The sequence below is a fragment of the Bos indicus genome, chromosome 10 (genome assembly GCF_029378745.1).
Source record: "Bos indicus isolate NIAB-ARS_2022 breed Sahiwal x Tharparkar chromosome 10, NIAB-ARS_B.indTharparkar_mat_pri_1.0, whole genome shotgun sequence".
Lineage (NCBI taxonomy): Eukaryota > Metazoa > Chordata > Mammalia > Artiodactyla > Bovidae > Bos > Bos indicus.
Window position 1 is genome coordinate 11672795 of NC_091769.1, and position 21701 is coordinate 11694495.

The window sequence follows — 21701 nt, forward strand, 5'->3', positions numbered from 1 at the left end:
GGAAAGACTTTGTTACCATGAAAAAGTGAAATATAAAGAAAAATGCTCTTCAGAGGAAATGAACACACAGTGAGTCAGAATTAAATGAACTGGGTTCTACAAAAAGAGTATGAAAAACACTTATGTGACTAAAAAGAATATATATACATGTTGATAAGTAGGTGAAATGTAGAGCTGAGGAGTGAATATATTTATAAACTTAAGTGGCTTATTAAGAGAATGGGAAAGCAGAAAGGTGTTAGAACAAGGTAAGAGAAGAAAGGATGGATTAGGAAATAAGAATGGACTGGCAGGAAAATGAAAATATGTGAATAATAAGAAAATACTGTAAATGAGAAAATTGGCCTTCATTAATTTTGACATTGAGGGCATAACTTTTAGTGTCATAGAATGTGATATTTTAAAGTATCTTAAAATTAATAGTGTAAGTCTTATGGTTCACAGGTTTGAACACTGAAATTCCTAGAGTTATGTAATTTACTAGAGTCACACAGCTAAAAATTGCTGATGTGATACTAAAATCTAGATATAGTCTTTTATGGTATTGGAAATCATATGGAAAATAATAATTTAGTTTTCTGAATGCATTGTCTTTCTCACTTCCTTTCTTTTTAATATGTTATTACAGAGAATTATAAATGTATCATAAAATAGGATAATAGAACAAACCTCCAGATAACCATTTCCTGGCCTCACTCAACTACCATCAGTCAGTGGCTAATCCTGTTACATTCATAGCCCTTTACTTATTATTTTGCACCTAATTCCAAACATATAAATTCATCCATAAATATTTCTCTGTATTTCAGACATGTAAGGATTCTTTTAAAATTAACATAATGCTATTACTTCATCTACATGGTTAAGAATTGTTGATATCAGATGCTTAGTCGACATGCAGATTTCCAGCTTCATCATGCTTCTTCATGCCACTGTTGCTTTGTACACGCTGTTCGTTTTACTCATATGCCTCTACTGCCTCCTTAAGTTTCATTTTTCTTTTAATAATGTTCAGCTAGTGTCAACTTCTAGGAAGCTTTAATTGTCTCTAATCAAGTTGGATGTGCCTCCATTGTTACCATATGATCTGTACAAACTTCCAACAGGACATTTGTGAATTCAGAATATGTGTGTGTATGTGTGTTTACTACATATTTGAATGGATAGATGAATGAATGGGTGGGTGGGTCTGTCTGTCTTACTGAAGTTTTTTTTTAGATTTAATTGATATGTAACATTATATTAGTTTTAGTTGTATACCATAATGATTCAATATTTCTGTATATTGTGGTTAATGAAACGATTTTTACATATTCAGAATCTACCCATAACTTAATACACATAGAATAAAATAAAAATTTCTTGGTTTATATGACCTCTTATGGCTTTCCATGTGGTACTAGTGGTAAAGAACCTGCTTGCCAATGCAAGAGAAGGAGACATAAGAGATGCAGGTTCAATCCCAGATCCGGAAGATCCCCTGGAGGAGGAAATGGCACCCACTCCTGTTTTCTTGCCTGGAGAGTCCCATAGACAGAGGAGCCTGGCAGGCTACATACATACAGTCCATGGGGTCGCAAAGAATTGAACACAACTGAGTGACTGATCCACACATGATCTAGAAACCCTAGAGTTTTCTCACGTCATTCCTTCAGTCTATTTCGTTTTAGTCAAATGTGCCTTCCCTCAGTGCCTAGAGTATGCTGAGCTCTTTTATGTCTCCGAGTCTTTGCTATGTTGTTCTCTTTGTCTAAAACGTTCTTTTCTTGATTATCCGGTAGACTTTGGATTGCCCAATTTAAATCTCCCTGTTAAAATCTCTCAGTGTGCCTTTTGCCTTTCTTCTTAAACTGATCACGTTTATAGTTACATATTTATTTAGTGATGAGTTTATCGACTGATTTTTCCATAGATAGAAACCGTGTGGTCAGGGACTACGTCTGCTTTGCTCACTGCTTTCCTTAGTGTCCATCCCAGTGCTTGCCGTGTAGTAGAAGCAAAAGAAATACTGTCAAACGTGTGTGGTAGGACTTTTTTAGGTTATAAATTAATATACTGATTAGAAACAAATGTTATTTGTTGACAAGTTTATTATTTTTATATTTATATTTATTATATTATTTCTTGACAAGTGTAAGTAATTCCTTTTGGAATTAACTAAAACTTGATCATTTTTAGGTCAGGAAGCATCTGAGAGTCATTTAAGATAGGAAGCCAGACAACTGGAAAGTTTTCTAAATATCATGCATTTAAAATATTAAGATAGTATGAATTCATGAGTTTCTATGAAGTGCCAAATTTTCATATGCTTGCCTGGGAGAAGAGCTTAAATATTTTAAATTGTACATTTATGTTTACATTAATTTCTCTTCAAACATTTCAGAAATTCAAGATGATGAAGTGGAAGAAACTGTTTACAGAGACAGAAAGAGACAGTTACCTTTGGAACTCACTCTGGAATTAACGGAAGAGACATTTCATGCGACAGTGACGGCTTCTGACAGCATAGTGCTTTTCTATGCTGGCTGTGAGTATTATGAACCTTTAGAGGTGACTGCTGTACTGCACATTAGGACATTTAAAGTAGGCAGATTTTACTTTTGCATTCTGTTATTACACATTGTAAAATGACATAGCTTTCATATGTCCCACAGTTTTAAACAATTTACTTCGAAGCTGTTTCTAGGGTTGTAAAACTGATTATATATAGTATAGTCTAAGTGGTAGTTGCTCAGTCATATCTGACTCTTTGCAATCCCATAGACTGTAGCCCGCCAGGCACTTCTGCCTGTGGGATTCTCCAGGCAAGAATACTGGAGTGGGTTGCCATTCCCTTCTCCAGGGGTCTGAGCCTCGTGCATTGCAGGCAGATTCTTTACCATGTGAGCCACCAGAGAAGCCCTGATTATATAGTTGATTATAAATTGAAGATTATGATTAAACTAGATGTTAAGCTTACTAATTTGGAAAATTGTTGTTAATCAAGCTAATGATTTTAATAGATTAACAGTTATTGGAGGTTTATAGGCATTATATTGCTTTTATCTTCAAACAATAGCCATTCAACTATACTCCTTGCCATATGAATGTAGAAAATTAGTTGTATTTGGAACTATCTTGAATGTGTGGACAATACTGAGTGCTGCATATTAGAATATTTCTTAGTATAAAATAATTTTGAGATACCCCATTAATCTATATGTTTGTTATATATAAGTATGGATGCTTTAGAAATATGTATGTTGTAATATCTATTTATTTTTTTATTTTAATGTAGGGCAAGCAGTATCCATGGCATTTCTGCAGTCCTATATCGATGTGGCAATTAAACTGAAAGGTATTATTTTCCTGGTTCTGAGCTATAGCTATTTGTAAAATTGTGTCTCGCTAAAGGTGTAGAAAACCACATAAAATTTCAGATTATTATGTTTGTGTCTCCACAACAAACATAAGTTAATACTGAACATTAGACTATTCCACTTGAAACATGATTAAGTATTAAAACCATTTTATAGCAAAGAAAATTAAAAAGTGATAACTTCAGTATAAGTTAATACTCCACGGTTAATAAGTTAAGGAACCATGAGTTTCAAAACTGTTAGGAGCATTCCCTTTGATTGTCTTCATTAAACTGTCTTATAGCTTTATACTTAATCCAGTAAACTTTTTGGCTGAATTCAGTCATTCAGCAAACATTTATTGAGTGCCTACTATGTGCCAGTTACTGTTAAATATTATTAAACATATACTAAATATTATTAAATAAAAATTTGATAGATAAACCTATATCTCACAGTCTAATGAAGGCTCTAAGATCCCAGTGTTCTTGAAGCTATACAGTTAGCTTTTCATGGGTAGGGAATTTCTTAATAGCCAGAATCTTTTTATTTTAACTATTCTATGAAACCTGATTCAGTGGTAGACAAACAGTAATCCAAGCAATGAACTCAAAATGTCTATGCCACTGTCACAGCAAAGAAAAGGAGGAGTGGGGAGGCCTGTTAGTGTTAGTAAGAGAGAGAGAGTAATGGATTAGGTAAGTATAGTATTTTTTAATCATTCGAATAAGACAGTCCATATCATGCTTTGTATCTTTAATATGATTTCTTCTTACTCTGTTTTTCTTGTTAATAAAAGCTGTTATGGCTAAATGGGCTTTTTCTTGGCTACTCCAGAAATGCATCCACCATTTAGTTTTTTAGGACATTAGCTTATAGCCTCTTTTATTATTTAGTAAGTTCCTTATGGGAAGAAAGTATGCCTTATACTCAGTTCATTGGACTTGGTGCATTGTCTTACACTACAGAATATCTTGTGTTTAATAATTGTTGAGTAAATAAATTAGCAAATATAGTAGAGTTTCATAAATTTTATTTTATTTTGTGGAAAAGGTGTACTGGTATACAACGTGTGTGTGTGTGTGTGTGTGTATGTATGTGTGTATGTATGTATATATATGTGTGTGTGTATATATACATATATATACATATATATATACATATATATATATATATATGTATATGGGGCTTTTGTGAATTCAAGAAGTTGATTCCAGAAAGTCAACCCTAAATACAATATGTTCTATAATAATAAAAGCATCGGAGATATAAAAAAATCATTGTTGATCCATTTCTCTTCCATTCAATTCCAAACTACATTTGATCCATCGTTTGATTATTTCATTCCCCAAGTGAAGGGATGATTAAGTCTGTAGATAATATGATCCCTAATATTTTTTTTAAAGCAAATCCTGTCACTCTCTAGTTCTCTTTTATGATCGCAATCTATAGACTGATATAAGTTTCTTCTCTTAGGTTTTCCAGCCTTACTAGAAGAAAGAAAAAGTAGGAAAATATAAAAAAAATAACCATATATATAAATATAAAATATAAATAAAATATAAATATAACCATTTATATGTATAAAAAAAGTAGGAAAATATAAACCATAATAAAATAGTAATTGGATAATGTCCCTGAATACTAGAATTATCCCCTCTCCCCAGCCCATTTGGCTAGATACCAAATGACAATGGAAGGAGGTTCTCTTACTTTTTGTCTGTTAATGACCACATAAAGACCTGACCCCTCAATGCAAGGACTCTGAGTTGTATGTGTTTGTAGAATAAAAAAGAAGATTAACCACCAACCTAAAGACTTGATTTCTTTTTTCAATTAGTATGTTCTTTATGAATAACAATTCTTTTAGTAATTAGATATCAGATAGGTGGATTATTTTGGAAGTTCATGGGGCTTCATATAGAAATGCATACTATAGGTAACAATAATGTTTTATGTCTGTGGTAAAGCCTATACTATAATTTTATAAACTAGGACAATATTGTAATACTTTGGGGGTTGTATAATCTTTCATGTTGTTTTGGGAAAAAGCCACTTATTTAATCTTAGTCCAAGAGGATGAAGAATATTTTATACTTAGTCACAAGGTGGCAGCAAATGTCTGTTTTTGTTTTTCTTTTAAATTAGGATCCTTATTTGAAATTACTGTGTTGTTAAAGTACGTGGAGTGTAATACTACAGTAATCTTAGAACATTAGACTATTCCACTTGAAACATGATTAAGTATTGAAACCATTTTACAGCAAAGAAAATTAAAATGTGATAACTTCAGTATAAGTAGCCTTATCATTTTTTAATAATATATATCAATATTCTTTTTTTCAGTTTTAAATTTAACATCAAAGTTTTCAGCTTGGACTGCTGGGACATTTTAAGCAGTGCTAGACCCACTGAGGATGCTTATTGAAGGAAGAGAACTACATTTATTATGACACCATGTTCCATCCTTTGGTGGCAGTGCATAGTATGATACTCCATCTGAGCAGGCACCAGCACATGCACCACTACACATTTACTGACTAAATGACTAACATAAAGGAGCAGAGAACTTTATAGATCCAAGCTTAGAAGGAATAAAGGTTTATCTTTGTATGTCATATAATATTCAGGTATTAACATACTTCAATGTAAACACCGAAAATTTGTTCATGAAGAAATATCAGGGTACATTTCACAAGTTTTTACTGGATACATAATAGGTAATAGACATTGTTCTAGGTAGCAGGTTTATAAGACAGACTAGACCCTGTGAGATAGAATCTAGGATCATAACGTAAAGATGGATTTTTAGTATTAAAACTTTTGAAGATAAAATATTAAAATATTGCATTTTGCAATTTTAGTCATATGGGTAGGTTACATCCTAATTTAGAATTTAGGATTAAATTGATATACAAAAATTCCTTCTTTGATCTAATACTATATTAAAATTTCCTTTTATTAGATTTTCTTCCTCTCTTTCATTAGCTGAGTTTTATGGTACTTTGTTATTTGGTTTTTGATATCTCTGCACCTAACTATATATTTTGGAGAACTGGAGAACTTTGCATATACAGTTGACTTAGACAATGCAGGGATTAGGGGCGTTGACTTTCCATGCAGGAGAAAATCCAAGTATAACAGGCTTGGCCCTCCGTGTACACGTTTGCTGGAGAAGGCAATGGCACCCCACTCCAGTACTCTTGCCTGGAGAATCCCATGGACAGCGGGGCCTGGTAGGCTGCAGTCCATGGGGTCGCTGAACAGTCGGACATGACTGAGCGACTTCACTTTCCCTTTTCACTTTCATGCATTGGAGAAGGAAATGGCAACCCACTCCAGTGTTCTTGCCTGGAGAACCCCAGGGATGGGGGAGCCTGGTGGGCTGCCATCTGTGGGGTCGCATAGAGTCGGACACGACTGAAGTGACTTAGCAGCAGCAGCAGCATACACGTCTGCTCTGTATCCAAGTTTCCACATCCATGGATACATCCAACCTTGGGTCATGTGGGACTGTAGCATTGACTATTGAAACAGATCTGTAAGTGGGCCTGCACAGTGCTTTCCAAGGGTCAACTGTATTAGTACAGAACAAGTAGGAATTTCTCTTTGAGGTTCTGCTATGTGTTTTCTCAGGCTGAAAAGAAATTATTTAGATTAAATAAATATGTATGAAATTATACTGTTGAGACAGGTTGGGTATGTGAAAGTGAAAAGTGAAAGTTGCTCAGTCGTGTCCGACTCTTTGTGACCCCATGGATTATACAGTCTGTGGAATTCTCCAGGCCAGAATACTGAAGTGGGTAGCCTTTCCCTTCTCCAGAGGATCTTCCCAACCCAGGGATAGAACACAGGTCTCCCACATTGCAGGCTGGTTGTTTACCAGCTGAGCCAAAAGGGAAACCCAAGAATACTGGAGTGGATAACCTATCCCTTCTCCAGGGGATCTTCCCAACCCAGGAATCAAACTGGGGTCTCCTGCATTGCAGGCACATTCTTTACCAACTGAGCTATCAGAGAAGAGAAGTGAAGTGAAGTGAAGTTGCTCAGTCATGTCCAACTCTTTGTAACCCTGTGGACTGTAGCCTACCAGGCTCCTCTGTCCATGGGATTTTCCAAGCAAGAGTACTGGAGTGGGTTGCCATTTCCTTCTCCAGGGGATCTTTCCTATCCAGGGATCGAACCCAGCTCTCCCACGTTGTAGGCAGACACTTTACCGTCTGAGCCATTAGGGAAGTCTGAGCTATCGGAGAAGCCCTAGGTAAATATCATGGAGGCCCTAGATAGTATATTCACACACATATTTAAGGTATTTCATGTACGAGGACTGCTCTAGATTCTGGAAACTCAGTGATGAGGAAACCAGACACAGTCCCTGCTCTCAGGAAGCTCAAATCATACAACACAAATGAGTACATAATTCCATGATGAGGTAGGGAAAAGAGCATGGTCCTTTAGGAGTATAAGAATCAGATGTAGATCAGGGTGTCAGTGGAGGCTTCTCTGAAATGGTCACACATGCAGAGATCTGAAGGGTGAGAAAGACCTGACTGGTAAAATTGGTAGAGGTGGGCTGATACCAAAATAGATTTGAGTTTTGAAAAGATATCTCTAGCTTCAGTGTAGAGACATACTAAATTCTGGGAGATGAATTAGAAGTGATGACTAGAATGGTGGCAGTAAAGAGAAAGGGACAGATGCAAGAGGTACTCAAAATTTAGGTGGTAAAATTGGAAGGCGTGCGGATTGATAATGTAAGACCTGCGGAGTTTAGGAATGAAGAGGTGTGAAAGGTGATACTTTGCTTTCAGAGTTGCTCAGGATGGCAACGTTCACTACTGTTCAGAGGAAAGAAACCATGTTTGGTTTTAGACGTCTTGAATTTGAGGATGTTTCTGTTCAAAGGGACCTAGAGAAGGCAGTATGGATACATGGATCTGGAACTTTGAGGATCCTGGGCCAAAGCTATAAATTTAGGATTTATTAGGTGGTTGTTGATTATTGAGATTGTCTAAAAGAGAGTGAAGAACAAGAAGAGAAAGCAACTTAAACTGAGCCTTGAGGGAACTCCCGACTCCACTGGCCGAAGAGCCTGCAAAACGGAACAAAAGGAGGCAGCTGGGGAGAGGTTGGAGCGGATGGGAGGAGGTGCTGCAAAGAACCAAGGGGAGAGAGTCCCCCAGGAGTACATCATGCTGCCGAGAAGTTGAAATCAGAACGGGATATAAAGACATCAACAGTTCTCAACAACTGAGTTTTCTGCATTAACATTTATAAAAATGTGCGTTTTCTTTTTATTTAGGCACATCCACTATGCTGCTTGCTAGAGTAAACTGCGCAGACTGGTCTCATGTGTGTACCGAGCAAAATGTTACCGAATTTCCTGTCGTAAAGATGTACAAGGAAGGCCAGAACCCGGTATCTTACACTGGTATGCTGGGAACTGAAGATCTCTTAAAATTTATTCAACTGTAAGTATTCAGCTTCACCCTAAGATTTTTTAAGTTTTAGATCTATTCAACTCCTAATTCCCTTACTTATTTGACACACCTTGGATAGGTTAAGGAAGTATGAACACTGATGAGAAGAGCCTGTCTATTACTTTTTATCACTTTTGGGGAGATAGAAATTTTATTTAATGAGACTGATTTTTTTTTGTTTTGTTTTGAATAGTGTTGTCTTTATTTTGTCAGATGTTTATCCTATGGAATATACTAAGTTCAGGATACATATATATATATATATTTTATAAGCTGAGATGTATTTTTTAAAATTAATTTTGACTATAAATATTCATCCAGCAACAGGATTTCATGCCCAGTGAACATTACATCTGTCCAAGAAGCAGAAGAATATTTAAATGGGGAATTATATAAAGACCTAATTTCCTATTCTAGCATGTCAGTACTGGGACTGTTTAGTCCAACCATGACAAGAGGTAAGTGGAACTGAACATTTAAATTATATAATGTATAGTTGAAGGCTTGTTTACTTGTTTTCTTTTTAAAGAATTAATATCTTTTAAAGAGAACTCAATTGTAGAGAATTTTGAAAATACAAAGAAGTTTGAAGAAAAATAAAAATCTTCCGAGTTGTTAAATTTTAAGATAATTTCTTCCCTGTTTTCTTGTGAACTTATGTCTTAAATATTAATATACATTTTAATGTAATTGGGCTAGTACTGTGTATTTAGGTTAGTATCTGCTGTTTTTATTAACATTAAGTGGGTGCATTTTTCCATGTGATTAATATTCTTCAAAAACATCATGGCTGTATAATATTTGATTGGATGAATATACCATAATTTATTTAACTGTTTACCAACAAATAATTTCTTTTATTTCCTTTTTGCTTTGTATTGTAAAGAGTATTTTTATTTATGAGTCTTTGTGTAGGTTTTAGACTATTTAATAGCTATGGATTCCCAGTAGGTGAATAACTTTGTCTTCTGTAAACTGTATATGTGTTATTCATTTTTTTTTTAAAAAGGTTTTAGCATTTGTCTAAGGAATTACTATGAGATTATTATATACTAAAGATATTAAGCTTTTGTCATTTGATTAATATTCCAATTATTTCCCCCAGCTTGTTGTTTGCTTTTTAGCTTTGCCTAGTAATTTTATATGTAATAGTTAAAATTTTTTTCAAATTTATTCATTTTGAGATTTCTTCTATTGCTTTAGCTATAGAAAATCCTTATCATTTTGATTAGTTAATAGTTACCTGTCTCTTCTTGTTGCTTTATATTTTCTTATGCTATATTGTCTTCTTGTTTTGAATATTCTTTTTAAAAATTTGTGAGTGATAAGACACAGATAACATGAAACTTAGCCTCTTAATCATTTATAAGTGTATAGTTAACTAGTGTTAACTGTATTTCTATTGTGTGCAAATTCTGATTTCCAGAACTTTTTCATCTTACAAAATTGAAACGCTTGACACGTTAAAGAGCACTCCCTTTCCCTGTTTCCCTGCTGCTGCTAAGTCGCTTCAGTCGTGTCCGACTCTGTGCAACCCCATAGACGGCAGCCCACCAGTCTCTCCCATCCCTGGGATTCTCCAGGCAAGAACACTAGAGTGGGCTGCCATTTCCTTCTCCAGCTCCCTTTCCCTGTTTCCCTAGCACTTGGCAAACACCATTTTCCTGTCCATTTCTATGAATTTGACTACTCTAGTACCTCATGAAAGCCAGATCATGTAGTGTTTGTCTTTTTCTGAATAGCTAATGTATATACACATATCTTTTTAAATGTTTTCTATTTTATTCACTTTACCTATTGATAGTCTATTTATTTTATAAAGCATGTTGAATATGATTGGGTTGTCTCTTTTTCTTTTTGACAACTTCTTATCTTTTTTGCCTATTGACTCTTCTAAGTGAACTTCAGCCATTTACACATATTGTCTAAACTTATTCAAATTTTTGTTGCTTGTTTTATGCTTCATTGGTATTTCTTTTTTTTTAAAAAAATTTTTTAAAATTTACTGAAGGATAGTTGATTTATAATGTTGTATTAATTTCAACTGTACCTCCGAGTGACTCAGTTATATACATATATTTTTTTAATATTCTTTTCCATTATGGTTTATCATAGGATACTGTAATATTTCCCTGTGCTATACAGTAGAACCTTATTGTTTATTCATCCTATATATAAAAGTTTGTATATGTTAATCCCAAACTCCCAGTTCTTCCTTCCCTCACACTTCCCTCCTTGTCAACCACTAGTCTGTTCTGGTTTGTGAGGCTGTTTCTGTTTCATAGATATTTCATTTATGTTGTATTTTAGATTCCACATATAAGTGATGTCATATGGTATTTGTCTTTCTCTTTCTGACTTACTTCACGGTCTGATAATCTCTAGGTCTATCTGTGTTGCTGCAGATGGCATTATTTCACTCTTTTTCATGGCTGAGTAGTATGCCATTATATATGTATGTACCCCATCTTCTTTATCTGTTCATCTGTTGATGGACATTTGAGTTGTTTGTGTCTTGGCTATTATGAATAGTGCTTCTGTGAACACAGGGGTGCTTATGACCCTTCAGATTTTAGTTTTGTCTAGTTTTATGCCTAGGAGTGGAATTACAGAATCATATGGCAACTCTATTTTTGGGTTTTTGAGTAACTTTCATATACTGTTTTCCTATAGTGGCTGCACCATTTTATATTCCCACCAACAGTATAACAGAGTACCTTTTTCTTCACACCCTTTCCAACATTTATTATTTGTAGACTTTTTAATGATGGCCATTCTGACTGGTGTGAGGTGGTACCTCATTGTAGTTTTGATTTGCATTTCTCTAATGATTAATGATGATGAGCATCTTTTCATGTGCCTGTTGGCCCCTGTATGTCTTCTTTGGAGAAATGTCTGTTTAGACCTTCTGCCCATTTTTTCAATTGGGTTGTTTGTTTTTTTGTTATTGAATTGTGTGAGCTGTTTGTGTATTTTGGAAATTAAGCCTTTATTGGTTGCATCCTTTGCAGACGTTTTTTCCCAGTTCATAGGTTGTTTTTTTGTTTTATTTTTGGTTTCTTTTTCTATACAGAAGCTTGTAAGCTTCATTAGGTCATATTTATTTTTGCTTTTATTTCTATTTCCTTGGGAGACTAACCTAAGAAAACTAATTCATCTTATTTTTGATGCATTTCAAATTAATGCTTTTGCCTTCAGCTTTGATACAATGCTTATACTAACAAGTTTAATTTGTTTGTTTTACATAGTATCATTGGTTTTCCGTAGTATCATAAGCCTACCAGTGGGCTTCCCTGATGGCTGAGATGGTAAAGAATCTGCCTGCAAAGCAGGAGCCCTGGGTTCGATCCCTGGGTTGGGAAGATTCCCTGGAGAGTGGAATACCCACTCTAGTATTCCTGCCAGGAGAATTCATGGATAGAGGAGCTTGGCAGGTTATAGTCCATGGGGTCGCAAAGAGTCGGACACAACTGAGCAATTAGAACTCTCTACACTGTTGGCTATAGTGTTCTTTTAATATTAAAACCTCTCTATACTTAAACTGCCTCTCTTTACTTTTTTTGTCCTTCAAAGGACTGTGTCTTTCAATAAGTTTTAAAGAGAGAGTCCACAGAACATTTATTCTAACCAATGGTGTTGCTTAGAATGTTATTTTCTTGGCTTTGGAGATGGATGGCCTCTTGACTGGGTAGCAAAAAGTGTTTTCTTCATCATGTCAACTGAGGAAAAAAAAAGCACAATGTGAGAGTTGTGAGTTAAGTTTTATTGGGGGGCAAAATGAAGATTATAGCCTGGAGCCAACCTCTCCGATAGTTTTGGGGATCTGCTCTGAAGAGCTGAGCGGGGAGGCAATATATATGTAATTGTGGTGAAGAGGATTACATGCGGTCAAGCACACGTTTTAATAGAAGACTGCTGCTAGTCACAATGAGCAGATGTCTCTGTTAATGATTTTAGTGCTGCTTTTCTAGATACGAAAAGATATAAGAAATTGGGTCCATAAAATCTTTTGAAAATATCTATCTGAAGGCTTGTTCTGCCAGTTTTGCCCAGAGTGCCGAGTGCCTCATTCCTGATTTCCACCCTGAACTCCTTTCAGGGTGTGTTCAACTGAACACAACTAAAATGGTTGGTTGCCTCATCCTTACAGAGGCAGGTGGCAAGTAACAATGTTTAGTTGGCATTCTCATGCTGTTTCCATTTATGTAGCAAACTTCCTCTTTCGTTTTTCTTTTATTTAAGATGAATTTCAAAGTCTGAATGAAATATTTTAAGAGTGTTTGTATGGGAAGAAGATCCCCAATGTCCAGCATTATAATTGTATATAGGTGATACTATTAACTATTGATTCTTATTAAATTTTGCTTTCTAAAAATTGCTGTCTAGTAATTTTTGCTTTCTACTTTGTCTTCAAAATTAAAAAAAAAAAAAAGAACTCACTAGAAAGAAGAATAAGACTGTTAATGTGTGCCATGTGGCTTACCATCTTAGAAAGCAAAATCCAGAGGGCGTAACTTTTTAATTTCTATTCTATGAAAAATCATGAAGTAAATGCCTCTATGTTTTACTCCTTTTTCCCTTTCTCATGTTTTTTCACCCACATTGACCTTGTTTTCTGCCTACCTCAGGTGCCTGGTGTCCTGAAGTTCTTGTTTATTATTTACACTGGGCCTCCTTCTGAAAAGAATTAGTCTTTAGATAATAAAAAGCACAAATACAATAAAATCATTAAAACAAGGATAAGAGTCAAGCAATAAAAGTAGGAGATAATTAGGTAGAATACCTAGAAACAATGCAGTGATCGTAAAACTTAACCCTGAGCAATCTGGTAGCAAATAGAAACAAAGATGAAATTTTTGCCAATTATCATCATTATATAATAAATGGCAAAATACTAGTTAGGGTGCTGAGTCACCCATAGAGAAAATATTCTCTGATTGTACATGCTGAGGGGAATTTTTCATATATGTGTGTATATACATATGTATTTTATTTAGAGATCGACATAGGAACAGTGTGTTGTTTAGTCGCCAAGTTGTATCCAACTCTTCTGTGAGCCCATAAACCGTAGCCTGCCAGCCTCCTCTGTCCATGGGATTTCCCAGGCAAGAATACTGGAGTGGGTTTCCATTTCCTTCTCCAGGGGATCTTCCTGACCCAGGTATTGGACCCACATCTCCTGCATTGTCAGGCAGATTCTTTACCACTTAGGCACTTGCATGACCCCCAGAAACACTGTACTTGACCATATTTCTATACAAATGATGATAAAATTTACATATAATTACCTCTCAACAAACTTGAAAAGCATAATGCTGAAGTATTGATACATAAAGGTGGTTCTGGTGTACCAGAATGGTGTAGTCTGGGTATGATGCTTTTTTTTTACTGGCTTGGTTGCTTTTAAGCCTTTTAAGTCAGGTATTAGTTCCTCTTCTTTTTTGTTTGTTTTTGTTTGCAAAAACTATCATGGGATAGTTGTTGGACTTTCAGCGTCTACTGAATGAGAAAACATAAAACAATAAAGGGCTCTTAAGAATCATAAAATTTTTATGTTCATTTTGATTATATTCACAAATGCTAACTACCAGCATTTGCTGAGCACTTTTTGTATGAGATACTAATTGTTATTCATGTAGATTCTAATGGTTTGAAGACTAATGTGAGTCCCGTGAAAGCTGAAATGTCTCTTTTATCTGCTGGTTTATTTTTCAGGCCCTTCCACTAGAAAGTTACTACTTTTCCCCTTATAGTTAATAAATACTTTGTGGGAATATAATTTAAAACTCTGTAAATGTCCTGTTCGGAGAAGGCGATGGCACCCCACTCCAGTACTCTTGCCTGGAAAATCCCATGGATGGAGGAGCCTGGTAGGCTGTAGTCCATGGGGTCGCTAAGAGTCGGACATGACTGAGCGACTTCACTTTCACTTTTCACTTTCCTGCATTGGAGAAGGCAATGGCAACCCACTCCAGTGTTCTTGCCTGGAAAATCCCAGGGATGGGGGAGCCTGGTGGGCTGCCGTCTGTGGGGTCACACAGAGTCGGACACGACTGAAGCGACTTAGCAGCAGCAGTAGCAAATGTCCTGTTTCTCATCTTACTTTGCATACTGGTTTTAGAATCCACTCACTGCCTGAAAGAGGTATTACTATGATAGTTGCCAAGTGGGCACTTTCCAATTCCATTATTCCTTCTACCTTTATTAGTTGGCATACTACTCGTTTGTTTATCAGTATGGTTAGCTGAGTTCTTGTTTTATTCAATGGATTATAATCAGCCGCTATCATTAATTTGCTCAGGTTGTCCTAGGATCCCTTTCATCCTATTACACTTTTTTCCCCATCATCCCTGGTACCTGTGACCTTTTGATATGTCTGCATTGTTTTTTGAATGTCCTTTTGCCACAAAATGTTCCCAGCCCCGTTCCTAGAATCAGCCAGTTCTCCAGGGAATCCAGTTTCCTTTAGTGAGACATTGAATCTAAAAGCTGAGATCTAGGGGTTAGGAATGCTTTTAATTACTGGGGTGTTCTTGCCTCTTGCTAACAGAGCTAAAATACAGATGAATCTACATATGTGTGTGTATAAATATAACTATGTAGTAAAATGTAACAGTGGAAAGAAGCAGTATTGCTAAATTAATGTATTTATTTTATGCAGTTAAATATGCTTAAAGTTAAAACAACTAAATATTGTAAGTCACTATTAATATTACATTTCAAGTATATTTATAGTGGTTAAAAAACTTTTTATTTAGATAACTGATCATTTCCTTATATTTGGGTTGGCATATATTCTGACATACATGGCAGTTTTCACCAAAGAGGAGAATGTGCCTGGTTTCAAATATTCAAAGGGGAATTTACACTTTGATTTAGTGGAAACGGATATAGATCTGAGGTCTACAGTCTTAAATACTCCCATTCCCCAAGGAACTCTTAGGATTTATGAACAAGTAGACTCATGAAGAGCCTTCCAAGAAACATATTCATGAGTTTAGAATCTTATGAATGAGCAAATTATATGAAATGTTAGTATCTTTCCCTGCTGTTTTTTATTTAAAAAAGAAGACGCTAAAACAGATTCCACTATGTCACTGCTTTAGGTAACAGTCATCAATTATGGATCAGAATTTAGGGAAATTTCTCTTAGAAATGAGAGTGTAGGCACTCAGTTCCTTCTGGTTGCCTTGTTTTCTTACGTATCTTTTCTAGCTTGGTATAGCACAGGCTAAAGAAAATGTTTTCATGGATTACTCATTTCTCACTAACTTGATGATCATAAATGAGCTCTCAGTGCTGCTTGCAGCTGGATCTCGCCCTAGTAAGTGGCTTTACTACAGTGTCTCTCAGTCTTGTGGAAAGCATGCCTCATTTTTAAAGACAATCTGGTGATTACCCAGTGTTAATGGTGTTGGTGCTCACATCACGGACATAGTACTGACTGCTAAGAGACAGATCTTCTGGGTTCAGCATACCCAGACCGCTAGGTGCTTTATGATTCAGCTCTTCCATCGTTGTGTTTCTATTTGAACTGCTGTGAACCTTTCATGCAGCCAGCCGAGGTATCATCTGACCTTCAGTTGGCAAGAATACATCATTTACAAAAGTCCATCTCTGCTCTTTTCTCATTAGTCTATAGCTGTTTAATTCAGACTTGCTTCTGGGTTGTAAGATCCAGAATATGCTGTTATTTATGAAAATGTATTCACAAAACCTAGAGATAATAGTTCTTGTTTTGAATATGCATATCATAACAAATGGGACAAGACTAACACACAAAGTAATCAAAGTTCAAAAGTAACAAAAACACCTTACAGAAAAATACAGGAAATGAAAAAAGAAGATGCAAATCCCTCATAATTGTAGAACCCTAACACAGACAGTGTCAGAGGACTAGAATTTCCAGTCTTCTGTCTTTTTCTATGCATATAGGTCCTTTTAGGTTTTGTGATATAAGGTGTGCATCATTTCACATACCTGCTGTCTTTCCAGGCTCCATATAGCACAGCTGTCTCCATTTACCTTGCCTTAGGAGTAGATTACGGAGAAGGCAATGGCACCCCACTCCAGTACTCTTGCCTGGAAAATCCCATGGGTGGAGGAGCCTGGTGGGCTACAGTCCATGGGGTCACTAAGAGTCGGACACAACTGAGTGACTGCACTTTCCCTTTTCACTTTCATGCATTGGAGAAGGCAATGGCAACCCACTCCAGTGTTCTTGCCTGGAGAATCCCAGGGATGGGGGAGCCTGGTGGGCTGCCGTCTGTGGGGTCGCACAGAGTCGGACACAACTGAAGCAACGTAGCAGCAGCAGCAGGAGTAGATTAAAAGGCAACAAATATTTATTTAACAAATTTGTATGATCAGAACCCTATAAATCTTATAAATTACAGTTGACCCTTGAAGACGAAGGGGTTTGGGTTGCTGACCCCCTGTGCAGTGAAAAATCTCCATTCTTCTGTCTCTGCCTTAAAAACAATTGGTTTGATAAATGATCTACCCAATGGCAGGAAGCTCAGTTTGGGTAGAATTAGGACTCAAAGCCTCTTTCTTTTGGTTCCACATATTTGTCATCTCTGATTGAGATCTCCCCATCTCCCCATTGTGAACTCCCCATCTCTGAGTTTATGGAGAACATAAACCTTTCCTCACACCTAGTTTAAATGTCTATAAAATGAAAATACAGGTACTCTATTTATTGAAAAAAAATTCATGTTTAAGTGGACTTGTGAATTCAAACTCAATGTTGTTCAAGGGTCAACTGTACATTTAGAGTACATTTATTTTCAGAACATTACGATATGTACATTATCTATGTTGCATTATATTAACGTACATTTTTATAATAATCAAATGTCATGATAACACAGGTTTATTTTAGAACCAACAAGGTATGTAAGGTCTGCACTTGTTTAGTCACTCAGTCATGTCCAGCTCTTTGTGACCCCGTGGACTGTTGCCCGCCAGGCTTCTCTGTCCATGGACTTCTCCAGGCAAGATTACTGCCATGGGTTGCCATTTCCTTCTCCAGGGAACCTTCCTGACCCAGGAATTGAACCCACTTCTCCTGCTTTGGCAGGTGGATTCTTTACCACTGAACCACTAGGGAAGCTCCAGGGTCTATACTGAAATATATTTATAATTAATAATAAAGCACTATCATCTATAAATCTGTTCATCAGTTGAATAGCACATATAACTTTAAAGGTTTCAGATTTTTATCTTGTTTGTATATTTATAGCCAAAGAAGAGTTCACTGAAGCAGGAAGCTACCTAAAAGGATATGTTACCACAGGAATTTATTCTGAAGAAGATGTTTTGAGACTGTAAGTGTATTATAATTTTAGGGAGGAGGAAGTTTGCAAAATAATGTATTACCTGTCTTCACATGATTCTTTTTAAGGAAAATAGGGCAGCAGCATACCTAAATTTTTAATTTCATCCCGGGAAAATCTGTAAAGTACTATCTGGCTATTTAGAATTTTTACATACTCAAAATTCTTCTTGAAGCTAGAGCCCTCCATGAGGCAACATTGGATTCATACCGCTTCATCTTCCTATAAAATTTTTCCTCTTTGGATTCTGTTACCTGCAGTTTAAATTCTTTGCAGTTATAGTTTTTTGAGGAATTTTACATCTTGAGTGTCTGGGTTTTGATTTGCCATCAAGGTATGCATAAAAATCAGAGTTTTTACATATTTCTCCCAGAGTTTTAGGTGATGAACCGATAGTTTTACTTACTTTTGTTATTGCAGACGTACACGTAAGCAGTGCTTTTTATAGCCACTTAAGTTGCTTTATTTGTAGAATTTGGGGCTCCTGTAAACTATCAAATGTTTCAATTGCTGCAGAATGAATGAACTGAAAATTTAGACGTTATTAATACACATCACATTCTACACTAACGACTCATCTTCAGATGCACGTGGAGTTGTTTGTGTTTCTTACCCTCTGACTATATTATTTCCAATTGTGATTTCTGAGCTTAATTAAATCTTTCATCCTGAACACTGGTGACGCATTTGATGATTGAGCTCCTGTTCTATCCAAGAAATCAGTGACTTTTGAAAAGTGAATACCGAACTCTAGACTTTTAGGGAATGTGACACATGGCTATTCACTGACACATGGCTATTCAACTGACACATGGCTAATCACCCACTGTCTTCTAGACCAGTAGTTTTCAGAGTATGTTTTGTTTATAACTAAGAGCACCTTCCAGGTAATCTGAAGACTGGGCAGTAGAAAGCCCAGTCTTCAGATTTATACTTTGTTTTAGCATGAATTACGTTTTTGCATGATATAAATGTTACCATATCACTGGTAATTTCACACAGTCATTTTTTCCTGTTTAGTGATTTTCTTTTAGGTTTAGTTAGCAAAAGTAGTGGTAGGAGAAAGCGGATTTCAGGTTCTCTTTCAATGGAGAGAGCTCAGACTCTGTATCTGGAATACCTCAGTGTGAATTCTGTCTCTGCTATTTATCACTCTTTCATCATCTGTAAAATGAGGATTATAGGGCCATTCTGAGGGTTAAATAAAAATGTAACTAGAAGCACCTGGTATAGTGCCTGGCAAATACAGGCCTATTCTCATAAATGCCTATCTCCTTGCTCAGCAGTTTGGTGAGCAGTCCGTAAAGTTAAGAACCATTCAGTGTGTTCCTAATCCTGTTTAGACATTTTCTTGATGAGTAACTTGTCTAGGAAAAGAAAAACCTGGCTAGATTAGTATCTGTTGTTTTCTTCTAATCGAGGTTGTCAAGGCTCTTGAACTTGCTCAGATAGCCTCACATAAGAGCTAAGTTTGCCTGGAAATGTTTTTTTTTTTTCTTTTTTCTTAGTAGGGCTTCCCGTTTGCTGCTTCCATTGTGACTTCTTTGCCTAACTGTTCATGTTTTCGATGACTTGCTGTATTTTGGTTGGGAATTTTAATACTCCGTTTCTCCACAGGTCAAGTAAATATACCGTAACTCTTCCAGCCCTGCTGCTTGCCAGACACAAAGAAGGCAAAATAGAGAGCATTCCATTAGTTAACGTCCATGTGCACGACATAGTTCAAATAATAACAAATGCATCACTGGAAACATTTGTGAGTATATAATAAGGATGTTTGAAATAGAATCTAGAGCAGTTAAAGGTAGTGTAAAGAACTTTGCGTGTTTTAATACATGGTTTTCCATCTTTTGTTGGCACAGGGCTTGATGTTTGGTGAGCTCTAGATTCATTGGGTTGCTCGGTTTTATTTTTCACCCATCATGCGTATAGCTTCTTTAATCCACTGCCAAAAGTCTACATGTCTTTGGATTATTTTTCTTGCTGAGATGCTTGTGGCTGATGGCCAGTTGAAGTACTCCATCTGGGCTGAAACTTGGCAAGAAGCAAGTTTGGATTCCAGAGAGCGGCATGCTAGGCTTCCAATCCTTGCTTGCCTCCTTACTGGCTGTATGTCAGCGTCTCTCCACATGTGTAAAATGGTTATTGTAAGGACTGAATGAGAATGGGTGTTCAGTGCTCTGTGTACAGTGTTTAGCCTGGTAAACACTCAGAAAATGTTAGCTAGTATTGCTTACATTGTTGTAGAGAAAAATATGTTTTATCAAAGTCCTTTTCTGATGCCTACTTTGTATAATAGTGGATTTAAAGGCACAACAGATGTAACCTGCATTTCTTGATTTTGATTGTTTTGCATTAATATTAAACACAGCTAGACTATTATAAATTGATACTTTTCTACATTTCTAAAGTGACATGGGAGCAGTATTATCAACTATAAATACTGAATGAATATCCTCTTGTTGTTGTCTTTTGTCATGATGATCTAAACAATATTACAGTTTAGGCTAAAGAATGTGTTCTTTAAGTCATTTTTTGGCCTCAGTCCCACTAACTCCCCTTCCCTAATTAAAGTTACGGTTTATAATTAATCAAGTCATTAAAATTTTTAGGATGCGGTTTTCTAAATTATTTATTAAAGTAACATTTTTGTTTTTAATGACTTTATTAAATGACTGTCTCTTTAGCACATCCATAGTGTTAATATTTTTGGAATTTTTATAAGATGTTAGCTTTTTTCCCCAGATAATACAGAAAACTATAAAGAAGAAAATTAGAATAAATCATAACTTCTTTAACCAAGCTTAAATTTAGGGATAGATTTTCCCAAACTTAAAAAAATTCCATGAGTGCTGTTGTTAAATTTCCTAATGCTGCTTTGTGTTAGAGCTTTTAAGTCGAGAGCATCAGTGACTGTATACAGTAGCTAGCTAGGAGTAAGCTATCTTCTGGCCTGCCCTTAGGTACTAGAAAGACTCCCTCTGGATAGGAAAGAGCAGTGGATGGCCAGATGGTAAACATTTTTTATATAACATCAAACTTTTATTTTAATGAACCTGATGACAAATTAGTCCAGGTAAATAATGCTCATAGTTAGTTAAATGTTAGTTGCTCAGTCTTGTCCAGCTCTTTATGACCTCATGGATTGTATGTAGCCCACCAGGTTCCTCTGTCCATGGAATTTTGCAGGCAAGAATACTGGACTGGATTGCCATGCCCTCCTCCAGGGGATCTTCCCTGGGATTCAGTTCCCTTGCAGGGATTGAACCTGCATCTCTTATGTCTCCTGCATAGGCAGGCAGGTTCTTTACCACTAGCGCCACCTGGGAAGCCCGGAGAATGACATGTATACCATCTATGTAATGGCTCACAAATTCATATGGCCAACACAGACCTTGGGCCTGCTCTCCAGGCTCCTATATACAGTTGTCTACTTGACAGTTTGTCTTGAATGTCTTTGAAAGTGAAAGTGGTAGTCGCTCAGTTGTGTCTGACTCTTCATGACCCCCCTGCCAGGCTCCTCTGTAGAGTTTTTCAGGCAAGAA

General features: G+C 36.2%; 1 protein-coding gene across 2 annotated transcripts in view; it reads left to right on the forward strand.

Annotated features, from left to right (window-relative positions):
• Positions 1 to 21701, forward strand: part of TXNDC16 (thioredoxin domain containing 16) — a 93386-nt gene that overhangs the window by 55854 nt on the left and 15831 nt on the right. For both annotated transcript variants that reach the window (XM_019968118.2, XM_070796895.1), the window contains exons 13-18: positions 2384 to 2527; positions 3278 to 3337; positions 8641 to 8809; positions 9140 to 9276; positions 18063 to 18147; positions 19774 to 19912. In XM_019968118.2, the coding sequence (XP_019823677.2) occupies positions 2384 to 2527; positions 3278 to 3337; positions 8641 to 8809; positions 9140 to 9276; positions 18063 to 18147; positions 19774 to 19912 (734 nt within the window). The remainder of the gene's footprint in view (positions 1 to 2383; positions 2528 to 3277; positions 3338 to 8640; positions 8810 to 9139; positions 9277 to 18062; positions 18148 to 19773; positions 19913 to 21701) is intronic.